The sequence below is a fragment of the Chiloscyllium punctatum genome, chromosome 19, assembly GCF_047496795.1.
Source record: "Chiloscyllium punctatum isolate Juve2018m chromosome 19, sChiPun1.3, whole genome shotgun sequence".
NCBI classification, from domain to species: Eukaryota; Metazoa; Chordata; class Chondrichthyes; order Orectolobiformes; family Hemiscylliidae; genus Chiloscyllium; species Chiloscyllium punctatum.
This window is the reverse complement of record NC_092757.1, coordinates 67,431,027-67,445,175: the sequence shown is the minus strand read 5'-3', so window position 1 is coordinate 67,445,175 and position 14,149 is coordinate 67,431,027. Positions and strand designations below refer to the sequence as shown.

At 41.0% G+C, this 14,149-nt stretch overlaps 1 protein-coding gene across 1 annotated transcript in view; it reads left to right on the top strand.

Annotated features, from left to right (window-relative positions):
• Positions 1-4,334: 4,334 nt before the first annotated feature.
• The window catches only part of ca4a (carbonic anhydrase IV a), a 37,510-nt gene continuing 27,695 nt past the window's right edge, over positions 4,335-14,149 (top strand). Inside the window, exon 1 of the mRNA XM_072589588.1 lies at positions 4,335-4,557. Within this exon, the coding sequence (XP_072445689.1) occupies positions 4,497-4,557 (61 nt within the window). The 5' untranslated portion in view covers positions 4,335-4,496. The remainder of the gene's footprint in view (positions 4,558-14,149) is intronic.

The following is a 14,149-nucleotide window of genomic DNA, read 5'->3' as shown; positions in this document are numbered from 1 at the left end:
ATGATTTTAAATATGAAAAATAATGACAACAAATTAAAGGAGAATAACAAATTAAGGAGTTGTTTCTGAATACATTTTCTAATTAAATTACAAATCGTCAAATTCCTGATGTTTTTGCTAATTTAGTTAATCAGACTTTCTTTATAGTACAGCAATGGCTTTACTTTAAAAATGCATCATTCGCTGTGAAGAACCACACACCATGATCTGGAAAGGCACTACGTTATGTAGCTTCGTGTTCATATGTGAAACACATGAGTCTGTGCATTCTTTAAAATGGCAATACTGTCTGCTACTACTTAGTTAGAGAAGACTTGGAGGTGATATAATAAATCAAAGCTTCTTGTTTATGTATCTTGTCAAGAAGAATCTCCCAAGCAAAACAATCTTAGTAGCAGTGGAAACCCTTTAGAACAGTCTACTGTGTGAGAAGTGGTATAAAAATTGTTGTTAAATGTTTTGGACCCCAAGTTACAATCGGTCTCTAGAGGTCGCTATGTATCTTTGTTATGTTTAACCGCCTCAACACTGGAACTGAGCTTCTAATTACAGCGAAAAAAATTCTCTACGTAATTTTATCCTTTTAAAATAAATATTTCTGATCAATTGGTGCATTTCATGAATTAAAACTTTTTTTTGAAGACGGGATGTTTCAGCGGTTTTGGTTAACTTAGATTCTAAACCCGTATGTTGATAAAATATGAAGAGAGAGAGAAATATCAAATCACTCGAAAAAAATGTTACTTGAGGGAAGTATTTATACACCTTTCACATTGTAGACAATGATGAAAGCAATACTGTGGCTCTCCAATTTATAATTTTTAGTGACATGTGCGGTGCTGGATAAAATGATCAACTCTGACCCTAAATTAAGTTATTCTACAGGTATATAAAGTTTGTGAACAAATAGTTTTCCCTTCGTTTCAGAAAGTCCAGGTGTACAACATAAACACTGCCTCTGAATTTAAAGAAGTGACATAATAGCTCTGAAACACACGGTTGCATTGAATGCTTCAGAACACAATCCTTTCATAGTTTTAGCAAGTCAGCATTGGTACTGGATAGTGGCTATGCTTCAATTGAATGTCAAGCTCTCCTTGGAATGTATCCAGTGAGTAGCTGAACCATACAGAAAAAAACAGTCGGCAGAATTAACCAGTCTGAGGTGGTAGAACAGGAAGAAGCGCCAGGTAAGGTTAAGGACAGATTTTACTTAGGTTTCCTAGCGCTTACTCTCCAGTAGCACATCCACAGTTGTATTCCTACCTGTCAGACAGAAGGCTTGTTTTCAATTCCCACCTGTTTCGGTGGTGTGTTAAAACATATTGGGGTGGGGGGAATGAAGCTCTTTGGTGCAGTGATGATGACCTGAGACAGAAGGCCTGGGTTCAGGTCCCATCTCCTCCAATTGTGTGTGATAGCATCTGTGATCAGGTTTGTTTGAAAATACACGGGAATGAACAGTAGGATGAGCTGTACCAGAATGCAGTTGGTACCTCAGCAAGTAGTCAAAGTGATGTGCATTTACATAGCACTTTTAACTCAATAGCGCTTCACGACATCACTAACAAACAAAATTTGAGACCCAGTCTCCGAAAGGGTTGTATGGGTTGATGACCAAATGTATGGCCTCTGGTTAAAGGAGCTAAGTGAGAAAGGGGTATTTGCGATTGGCTTACTGAGGGACTTCGACAGCCAATGTGTTGGCAGCTGAAGGCACAACGCACAAATGATGGGGCTGATTAAAATCTGCGATCCTAAACAAAACCATAATCTCACGGGGTTGGAGCTGCAGGGACGGGGTGAAGATGAGGCTGGGAAGGGCTCTAAAAGTAAACGTTTTTTTTTTAACTTGGAAGCTTTGCTTTAACCATTTGCCCACTTATCTCTCCACCCTTCAGGCTTTCTGCCTGTATTCCTGATGAAGGGCTTTTGCCTGAAACGTCGATTTACCTGCTCCTCGGATGTTGCCCTACCTGCTGTGCTTTTCCAGCGCCACTCTAATCTAGACTCTGGTTTCCAGCATCTGCAGTCCTTGTTTTTACCTCATTGTTTTTACCTACCTTAACCATTTGCCCTGCGAGCCAGCGAGAGCAGCAGTGAAAGGTAAATGGGATTTGGTGCGAATTAAGACACGGACATGGTAGGATTTTGAGACTGCATTGGAATAATTAAGTCTATTAGCAGCAACAACGCGGAGAAGGGGTTCAGCGGCCGATAACCGGGAATTGGATGGATCCGAACAGTGACTAATATCGACATGATACTGATTCATGTCATAACACTTGAAGTCAGTCATGCACCATTAGAAATCGCTGGGCTTTCCCTTTCACCTGAGAATTCAGGAGGTATATTAACCCGTTAAAATGCATTTTGGCAAGGAGCATCTGAAGACGTTTGAGGGGGTGAACCGCGTTTCCATACTCAAACATTGATCTGGTCTGTTTGGGGAATTTCAGTGCAGACAGGTCCAGAACCTCTGGGCTCTGTGTAGGCTTATAAATCATAATGCGATATCTGCAATCTTTCCAGTTTCAAAGGCACTAGAAATACGTTCAAACATTTCACAGAAATTGCTTCCATCAATATGATGTTACAATGTCTCTGAAAATCATAGGGGTAAGTGTTACTCACGACAGACCGCACTGCGGTTTTAATAAACCCCTTGTGATTGTGTTACAACACCCTGGTAATTGAAAGAATATAATTAATGCTTCAATGTAAGTTAAATTAAAATCACATTTAATTTTCAGTGCTTTGCATTTAATCATTTGTGTGGTACTGCCGCTTACAAAGGGCATGAAATACAATTCTATACCCCACTCGAAGCGAAGATGTTTGACGAAACGTGGCTCGACAATACTCAACCCTGTTCTGGGTTAGTGGTGCTGGAAGAGCACTCGGAAACGTCGATTTTACTGCTCCTCGGATGCTGCCTGAACTGCTGTGCTCTTCCAGCACCACTAATCCAGAATCTGGTTTCCAGCATCTGCAGTCATTGTTTTTACCTAATGATCAACCTTGGGATGCTGCCTGACCTGCTGTGCTTTTCCAGCACCACACTCTCGACTCAGTGCTCAACACACCGCTCATAAAACGAGGATCTGTCTCCTTATGGATCCAATACGGGTGATAACCTCAGTAACGTCACATCTCTTTTGAACAAAGGTATTTAATTGGAGCACGCTACTTCCAAGATCAGAACTCACTCTCACCTCTGACACCTATGCGGAAACACTTAGCTGACACACTCCTGGTGACATTCAGCCCTCGCTAACGACAATATCTCACAGGTTAAAAAAAGTGAAAGGATGAGAAATCGGATTGGGAGTGTGCGGTTTTGCACTTAATTACTGCCAGCACAATTCACAGAGCTGAACTGCTGCAGTTAGCGAGAATATTAATAATTCCCCATAGCTTCCTTTGGATTCTGTCTCACATTTCCCACCTACAGATAGAATCTCACACGCTGAAGGAGTCATTCAAATCCGGAGGCGCTTAGTCTAGTGGTTTAAATGTTGTACATGAAAGGCTTGGCAAGGGCTGCAGTGTTAGTGCCCCTACCTCTAAACCAGGAGGTCTAGGGTCCACGTCCCACCTGCTTCAAGGAGTGTCGAACATTTCGGAACAAGTTGCTTCCGAAAAACGTCCCGAGGTGCAATGTCCCTGGGCTCAGTAGGTCTGCATACAATGTTCCATCCTGGGCTGTAAGTGTGCTTGAACAGTTTTTTTAAAAATTCTGAGTCTTAAATTTTATTTCATTGTTCCAAGTGAAACACGTGTGTAAGTTCAACTTGTGTCGATTGATTGGATCAGACAGATTTTTCGCTGAAATTTCAAGGGAAAATCCCAAAGTATAGAAACCCAACAATTATGGTATCGAAGTCAGAGTCCGGACGGGAATGGAATAAGCAGCAAAGAATGGACAGTTAGTCTTCCCAATCGGGCGCAGTTCCATTTTCCAGCTGATACCCCATCGAGCCCCTCTCCCTCTGCAGGGATTGTAAGCAAACACTGAGATCATGGCTTTTGGATTTGCACGTATTTTCACAGATCAAGATAACTTTTAATGACCTCTCTTCATTGTGAAAGAGTAATGCTATGTGGAAGCCAATGCAATTTGTATCTCACACCCGCTCTCTAGTTTAAACAGGCGCCCTTTGCAATCCCCTACCGGAGCTCACTCACAATCCTGGACCATCCAGCGGGGGGAGGGAGGGGAGCTGAATGTGAAATGCCTTCAGTGTAGCCCCAGTACCCGGAACTGAGAGCACTCACCCCTCCCGCATTGAGCCTTGTTGCCGGCTCCATTCGGAGGGAATCTGCTGAGAGGTGGATCCAGGGGGAGGAGCTCGGCATCCTGTAGCAGCTCTGACTGTCCGGGCCAGACATTAAAAAGCCCCAAGAAAGAGCCAGCGCTCAGTTCCTGCAAATCCACTGCATCTCTCACTTTTGGCACAGGAGGAACTTGCAGAGAGGGGGAAAGGGGCGAGAGAATGTACTCCCTTGTCTTGTTGGTCCTGAGCTTTTGTTTGCCCTTCCCCAGTTTGGAAGTAGGTAAGTCTCTGGTCCAGGGTGATGTTTCGGTTGGAGACAGTTTCCATCGTAGTGTTTTTTTGTTGTAAAACAAAATGTCCCATTTTGTGTGTGTGTGTGTGTGCGAGAGAAGGAGAGAGATGGAGCCACCTTTGTTGGGGACCGAGGGAGCCCTGGCGCTGAGCATTTTCGGGTGAAGCTGGAAGTGCTGCAGTAGCGTGGGCAGGGGAGATTCACTGCAGGGACTGAACCGGAGTGAGAGCAGAGCAGCTCTCAATGTGCTCAGCTCCTGACCCCCTCACTGGGGCTGAAATACCAGTGCTAGTTCCCTCCCCCACCTCGGCCCCATCACGCTCTCTGTTTGAACTTCTCTTTTTATCTCCGGGACTTTAGATTCATTGATTTAATGTACGAGTTCAGATCGCCGAGAATCACCAAAGGGAATCGATGACTGAAATCCCGAAGCTCAGAGCCGCTCACTTTCCCGCCACATGACGTGCTCTGTTTAAGTGAGCGGTCATTTCATTCTGGGGTAACTCTCTCTGGTCATGGGTCATCGTTGCGAATGCTCGGGGCTGCGGATTGGCGCCGAGTTCAGTCTCTCTCTGGGATCTGTCCATCCAGTGTTTGTTTTTAATATTGATGTACAGCGAGACGACTGGTCAAGCTCAATATGGTCGGGTCCTCATCTCCCGCTCCCAATAAGAAACAGCTCAATATCCCTATAACTTCAGCAGGCGCTTATACAGCATAATGATGACATTTCTATCTGAACAATTTTGCGCATTTGTACCGAATTAACAAAAGAGTTATAATGCATTTAATCATTAAGTTCCATTGTGTGTGTGTGTGAACAACCTAAATGTAACCTCCAACAGGCAATGTAGAAAGCAGTTGGTCGAATTCCTTCATGTTAAACCAGCCGATTTTAAAAAAACGAAAGAGCTGAGGATGCTGGAAAGCAGAAACCAAAACAGAAATTGCTCAGCAGGTCTGGCAGCCTCTGTAGAGAGAAATCGGAGTTAACCTTTCGGGTCCAGTGTCCTTTCTTCAGAACTGGGCTGCTGAGCTTTTCCAGTGATTTCTGTTTTTGATTCTGATTTTTTAAATGTTGAGTTTTCTTGTCACTTTAAGAAACTGTACAGCGACTGTGTTAGATATCTGCTCTGACGGTGGCTATAACTGCACACAGGATAGTAACTCGCTCGGTGCATTGGAGCTACCAGGACTTCAGGGGCTGCTGCAGTCTGGACTCTATAGCGCCTCCTGCCTTCCCACCCTTGCCCAGGTTCTGCTGGCACCGCGCTCGGTGTTGCCTGACTCTGCAGCGGGCCCATGCAGACAGAACTTCTCGTGTTCACAGCAGAGATTCTCACTTGCTGCTCCACTTCAGCAGCCAAACGGTGTGGAGGGATATGCCTCGGGATCCATGTCGGTGAACAGAAGTTCCATCAGCCCATTTCCCGCTGCCTAGTGGCTTTGTTCTGACACTGACCACAGTAACCCAAGGTTGTGACTTTCCCAGGATTGATTTAGTCTTCCATCTCTATATCAGGATGCAGGGTTAAGCGAAACCTGGAACCAAACCTACTCAACAATGAAGTTGCATGGTTCTCAATCTTTGTTAACTCATCTGCAGCTCGCCAGGATGACATTAGAGCCGAAACAATATTTGTTGTCCTGTTTTGTTCTTTTGGGAATAGGTTAGCTCAGTTGGCTGAATGGTTGGCTTGTGATGAAGAGTTTAGCGCGTGTTCAGTTCCTATCCAGGCTGAGATTATTGTCCAGGACTTCTCAATCTTTCTCCTCACCTGAGGCATGGTGACCCCCTGATTAACCCACCATCAGTTGTTTTTCCCTATAATGAGGCAGTGGGACTGTACCAACTTTGTTTTGGGCTTTAGTACTGTTGGAACACCTTCATGTCTGATGGAGTGATTGCAGTCAACTGGAACCAACCTGGAGAAGTTGTGTAACACTGATCCAGAGCAGTTCACCTTCATTTCCATGACAAAGTTATATGGTTGACACTCAGCATCACTGAGTTTCAAGGATCTGTTAGCACTAATGCACTCAATGAAATAAGCTACACATATTTCAGATATATGGAGTCTCTAATTATACGTGAAATATTTTGAAGTATAACAAGGTGCTATAAAATGAAATATATATAAAAATGAAAGCTGGGTCCTGTATGCAGTCTGGTCTCCATATTATATGTAAAAACCCATATTACTGTAGCAGTGCTGCAGAAAGTTCAACAATGCTTTTGAAGGATGGCACTGGTTCCAATTGTAAAAGTGAAAAATGTGTTGCTGGAAAAGCGCAGCAGGTTAGGCAGCATCAAAGGAGCAGGAGAATCGACGTTTCGGGCATAAGCCCTTCTTCAGGCATTCCTGAAGAAGGGCTTATGCCCAAAATGTCGATTCTCCTGCTCCTTTGATGCTGCCTGACCTGCTGCGCTTTTCCAGCAACACATTTTTCAGCTCTGATCTCCAGCATCTGCAGTCCTCACTTTCTCCCAATTGTAAAACTGTCAATAAAGGTTGAACAGGCCTGAGTTCTGCTGTTGCTACTTGGAACTATTATACCAAGAGGATTGTGCTGTCATGATGCCATACTCCTCTGTCCTGCATCACTCTCACATTCACTGTGGATGATCTGCAACTGCTTTGTGACACATACCATCAAATTACACTCTGGTTGACCTTTGTCTCTGCTGCCTTCCACTCTGCCATCTAGAAGAGATCTCTGTAAATCTTCAGCCCTGATTCAATAGCTGAAGTACTGATGCTTTCTGGCTATCACTCTTTATGGTTCTTTTCTATCTCTTGTAATTTCAAGTATGTCTTTGTTTTACTTACAGAATTTTAATTAATTGTCTTAATATCCATATTTCAAAGTCCTTTTTCTTCTCCAGATCTTCAATTATTGCTCAGGTTGCTGAGGCTTACTGGAAAGTAGTTAAAATGTAACATTTTTCTCCCTGTTACAATCTTGAAATTTCTTGTTGTTAACACATCCTTCACCTTCACAATATTACTTCTGGTTATCTTCATCCTACTCCTAATTTTGGCATTCCATTTGCCACCTTCTGTTGTTACGTGTCCGAAACAGACAAAAGTACCTTCTTGTTTCAGTGGGTGCTTTAGTTACTTCTAATCTATTCCTTCTAACTGTTGCTTTTAATCTTTTTGGTATTCATGCTCAGTCCACACTCTTAATTTTACATTTCATTTACTCTTGGATATCTTTCAAGGCAACTTCTGATTCCACAAGCTCTGAATATTGGTATATTGCAAGCTTGTCACGTTCTTTTCTCTAGTTTTAACCCCTGGAAATATTTTTGTTGCCCTGAATGTTTGTTGTGTCCAGATTTAAGACTTTGAGTGACAACATGCAGCTATGTTGTACTGCTCACTTCACTTGAAACGTTAGATTGTCCACCTTCTAGCTTGATACTCAGTATGTGGTCCCAATATATGCCAAGGAAAAATCTTACATCTTTGCAATATCAATATTAGGTTTCAGAAACACATCTATTACCTTTTTAGTGATAAACAGCATCAAACACTTTTTCATAATCAATGAAGCACATGTAAATGTTTTTGTTTACTCCTAGATATTTATCAAAGTTTGTTCTTGGGTTAAATATTGATACTGTTGTTCCTATTTCTAGGTTTAAGTTCAGCCTATTCCACCAATTTCTGCTTCACATACACTACTCTTTCTTTCAATTATAATGTTCAAGATCACTTTCAAAGATGACTCATTAAGCTTAAATTTAAAATGATTACGATTCGTTGCTTAAGGTATCTTGGCCATCTTACTGAAGAATGATTATCTCAGGTCGTCTGCCATAAATTTGATCACATTTCTTATGCTATTCTGTCTCTCCAAGGGGTTTTAAGTGTTCTAGGTTACTTTACATATGCCTAGATCTTTTCTCATGCTCATCAGTTTCCATAGCATTATATATATCTCTGTTATCGTAATGTTCAGTATTTTAATTTGCCTCTCTGTCTTCAGGATTCTCTCAATTTAGATTATTCTGCAATTAAATCATTGAATATTCCATCCATATTTTTGCTCCTGTGCCCCTTCTAAACAATAAAATATCATCGTTATCTGTTGTGCTATCTGTTGTCAACCCTTTCTTTCTGTCGAAGATTGTCACCTTGTGGCACATAATTCTCATTTTGTAATTTATTTCCAGCTCCAATACTTCCTCACACATCTCATTAACCATTTCTCTCTAGATCTGGCTAGTTGTATTTTCTTTACAATTTCTTGAAACTTCAGTGTTCCTCTTTTGATCATCGCTGCTAATCTCTCCTCTGTAATCCATTCTGTTATACCTGGTAATGGCTACTTTTTATTGGAATCTGTAGACTCTCTTTCCTGTTTTTTCCATTTGCTTTCTGCCTTTTTAAAAAATTGTGAGATCAGTTTGTCCTGTTTCCTCAATCTTGAGCTTTGATTCAGAAGTTTATAAAACTCTGAAGTGATTTGATAGGGTAGACATAGAAAAGATCTTTTCCCTTGTACAGGAGTACAAGGGGCCATTGTGTGCAAACGAATAAACATAATAAGTAATTCAAGAAAAAGAGCTTTTTACTAAGTCAGTGGTGGGAATTTGAAACTTGATACCATATCATGGTTGCAGCAAATAGCATAAATACATTTAACGGGAAGGTGGAAAATAAATGAGGGGCTTAAAGCAGCTGAAATTTTATTGCCATGCTGGGAGGAAGTGCATAGGATGGTCACCCTGTGGTATAGAAGTTTTAGGCTGAACTGTTTGTTTTTGTGCTTCAAATTCTGTGCAAGTCTTATTCTGTTTAATTGATCTAATTTTTACCATCAATTTCTCTGGGAGTCTTTCTTTATTGAATATATCTGAATTATGGGGATCATTTTCAGATCGTGTTTCTGAATTATTTTTGTAGATTTACTTTGATTTATAGGTTGTCGTGAGTTTTCATTCATATAAATATTTGCAAGGACATTTTTCTTATCTATTTATGAACGGTTAAAAAGTGCCCCCTCCCTCTTTCTCTTGTCTAAATGTTAATTTTCAATGTTACAGGTCACTCTGACATTTGTAGTGGCTATTTGATGCTGGGGTCTGGCCAGAGTAAAAGAATCTTTCTGTTAAATTCCTACAGTATTTCTCCGAGTTCTTGTAGGTTCAGATAACTAACTAACTGTCTGAGTTTCAGGCCATATTATTTAAACTTCAGCACTGTGGTAGTATAAACAATATGATATTATATGCACCCTCTCCAAGAATAATTTCAAGAGAAATCTTGTTTAAAAAAGAAAAAAGAACTAGAATTTTTAATGCTTTCTGGACATTCCAACGCCCTGTATCGCAGTTAAAGACATTTGAAGTCTAGTCATAGTTATAATGATGGAAATGTTGACAGCCAATTTGAGCAATAAGATCTCTCAAACATCATTGAGAAAATGAGTCAATCATCTTTTTTTTACTGATGTTGTTTGAAAGATAAATATTGTCCAGGCCACTGGAGTAAACTCCTCTGCTCTTCAAATTCTGTGCAAAGTAACATAATGGATTCTTTTACAGTGATGTTGCAGGACAGATGTGGCTTCAGTTTAATGTCTGATCTGAAATACGCAAACCCATCAGTATTACGCTGAAGTGTCAGCCTCAATCAGTGTTTGAGTCTCTGGAATAAACCCATAACCCTTTGACTCAGAACCAACAGTGATGCCATTGAGCCAAAGCTGACATCTCAAATTAGAATGAATATGACTTTTGAGCAATTCTGAATGCACAGTTATTTGAGGATTGGCAAACATTTCCTGCAGTTTGGGCAGAATAAACAGTATAAACCACAGAACAGCTCTGTTATACAAGAACTGAGACGCATTGTGAATCTTTAGCCATGCATTGGACAGGACAAGGGACAGGGATTTTGCAAAATAAGCTTTAAGCAAAAGCATAAATTGGAATTCCAAGGAATGTAGACAAAGATCAATTGTTCAATGTCAAATTCCATCACAATGAGCCGAGGTGGAGGGTGTCTGTTCTGGGAAGACCAAAGATCTATTTCCCCTTTATAGCCCCTTTGATAACCTACCATCAATAAAAATGCTAAAGCTGACATCAAATTTAGCTGGTACAAATCAAAGGTAGGTTCTTCCAGGGTTGCACAATTTGAATACAACCATCTTTATGATTTAGGCTGCATTTAGTTTTGACAAGACTTTTGCTGCTAGCTTGGCAAAGAACTGAACATTTACTTTGAAAATACGAAGGCACACAGACATTACAGCAGGGCATTCTGCATTATTGTTTCCACTTCCTGTAGCTCACTAAATGTGACAATCAGTAAACACCAGGAGCCCTACCAGCACAAGTGACTTCACATTGCTTGCTCATGGTTATTTAATGTTGCTGCTAATCTGCCTGACCAGTTGGCTGAAAAATATTGATTTAATCTGTGAACCAATTATCAGAAAGGATCCACCTGATTACAACACAGAGAGAAGGAGGCCAACACACATGTTTAAGATCAATTAATATGAACCCAAAACATGAGATACAAATGATGTGTAATGGTAAATTGAGAGCTACTGGATATCACAGTAGCTAGAAACCTGTCTGAAGGAAATGTGTGGTAGCCTCTGTGGAGAGAAAGAGTTAACATTTTAAATCCAATTTGGCAATTCTTTGGAACTAAGGAGAGTCTTCTTCGGTCACAAGAACAGTCATATTGTTAAGAGTTAACATCAACTCAGTTTATTTCTCCACAGGTACTGCCAGATCTGGTGCATTTCTTCAGCATTTTCTGCTTTTACTTCCGATCTCTAGTATTTGTAGTATTTTGCTTTGGTAAAGAAAAGTAGGGTATTGGGAGGGGATGGTTGTGATTGGCCAACACACCTTCAGGTTTTCTTTCCTTTAGGAAGGATAATAAAGGAAAGGAAGGGTGTCATGTTTCAGAAAAGGTTAGTATATTGCTGACAGCAACTGAAAATTGGCAGAATGTCTATGGGTGCATCTTGAAGGTACAGAACCCCAATGTAAAATGAAGCAGCAGTGAATAAAATAATAGTTACATTATGCAAAGGAGGTACATAAAGGAACATATTGAAATGGTATCCTGGACCCAGAAAGAGACTAAGATGGGCATTACCATTGGTCTGAGGAGTGAGTAAGGGAGAGGGAAAATCACTGAGGATTTCAGATCCTAACTGCTGTTCAATTTCTTCAGCTGAAAAAAAAGCAAGTGTGATGTTTTCTGATTTCACCCCGTCCTATTCTGTGCCTTTTTAGTGTGCCTATATTACCTCTGGTCTAAACTACTCTGACATGATCCTGGCTGACCTCTGACAATCCCCTCCCATATTCTAACCTCTTATCAAATTGAGGTCATCCAATATTTTAACTGTGTCCTCATATAAAATCCTGTTCACTCATCACCCGTGTGCTCACTGACTTACCCAGGCTCCCAGGTGAGCACAGTCTCCTCTTCATTCTTGTTTTTATAACCTCGTCCCTGCACATCTCTGAAGTTGTGAGGGAGGGTCACTGGACTTGAAACATTAACTCTACTTTCTCTCCACAGATGCTGCTGGCCCTGCTGAGTTTCTCCAGCAATTGTGGTTTTTGTTTCGTAATCTAGAGATCCAGGTAATGGTCTGGAGTTCAAATCCCACGATGGCAGATGCTGACATTTTAAATCTGTAAAGATCTGAAATTAAATGTCTAATGATGATGATTGTCTATTAACATGAATGCCCATCTATTTCACTAATGCCCTCAGGAGGTGTCCTAAGCCCTAACATCTTCAGCAGCTTCATCAATGACCATCCATCCATCAAAGTGGGAATGTCTGTTGATTACATAAAATTCAGCACTGTTTGTGACTCCTCAAGTACACCAGCAAGGCCTGGACAATATCCAGGTTTGGGTTGACAAATAGCAAGTGCTGTTCGAGCTACACGACTGTCAGACAATGACCCCCTCGAGCAAGAGAGGATTTAAGTATCACAGCCTCACATTAGCATTGCGGAATTCCCCCACACCCTCAGTATCAGCATCCATACAGTTACCATTGACCAGAAACTGAACTGAATTCTAACTTAAATGGCTATGAGAGCATGGCTATGAGGTCAGAGATGAGTAACTCCTCCTCCTGCCTCCCCAAAGACTGTCCATTATCTACAAGCCATAAATCATTAATAGGTTGGAATACTCCTAACTTATCTCCAATAATACTCAAGAAGCTTGACACCGTCCAGGACAAATCAGACTGCTTGATTGATTCTGTGTCCACACAGTACTCCCTCTATCACCAATGCTAATTAGATGCATTGCAGAAATACACCAAAGCTCCGTAGACAGTATCTTCCAAACCTCGAATCACTAGAAAGAGAAGAACAGCAGTTACATTGGAACACCACTACCACCTGCTATTCCTCTCCAAGCCGCACACAATCCTGACTTGGAAATATATTGCCATTCCTTCACTGTCATTGGGTGAAATTCTGATGATTCCTTCCTAATGGCATTGTGTGTTTACCTGCACTAAATGCACTGTGGTGTTTTAGGAAGGCTGCTTATTACTGGCTTCTCAAAAGCAACTAAGGATGGGCAATAATCACCAGCGATACCTACATCCAATGAACAAAAAAAATCCCTCTAAATCTCATGGCCTCTTCAGCTTGCATTCCTCCTTTAAGTTACTTCTTAAAACCTACCTCTTTGACCAAGTCATTTTGTTTTATAATGCACTTGTGAAGCACTTTGGGACATTTCATTAATTTAAAAGTACATCATAAATTAAGGTATTGTTATTTGTAGATATTGGTGCATGCAGAATAGGGCTAGACTTTAAAAGCTTCCAGCTTGAAGAAATTATCTTTTTATGCACCTTCCCTGTAGCTATGGCACTATGTTCTGCATTCTGTTGGTTTACCCTGGTGTACTAGAGTAAGGTATGATATGTCTGGTTAGCACAGAAAACCTTTCACCTTATCTTGGTACATAGAGTCATAGAGATGTACAGCATGGAAACAGACCCTTCAGTGCAACTCGTCCATGCCGATCAGATATTTTAAATTAATCTCATCCCATTTGCCAGCACTTAGCCCATATTCCTCTAAACCCTTTCTAATCATACACCCTTCTAGATGCCTTTTAAATATTGTAATTCTACTAGTCTCCACCACTTTCTCTGGTAGCTCATTCCATACACACACCAGCCTCTGCGTGAAGAAGTTGCCTCTTAGATCCCTTTAAATTATTCCCCTCTCACCCTACACCTATATCTTCTAGTTCTGGACTCCCCCACCCCAGGGAAAAAGACCCTATCCATGCCCCTCATGATTTTATAAGCCTAATAAATCAAATCAAATCAAATATAAGAAAAAGATGATAATGTCTTCAGGGACAATTTCAGATTTCAGGAGGGCAAAAGGATGGACATAACTTATGCCAAATATATATAGGGACTGTGTCCTCAGTGTTTGCATCTGTGCTGTCTGTGCACAACAATAATCACTTGAATGAGCTACTGAAGTACTATCTTTCTTCATGGAGATAAATCCTAACAAGACATACAGGAAAGTTAAGCAGTTA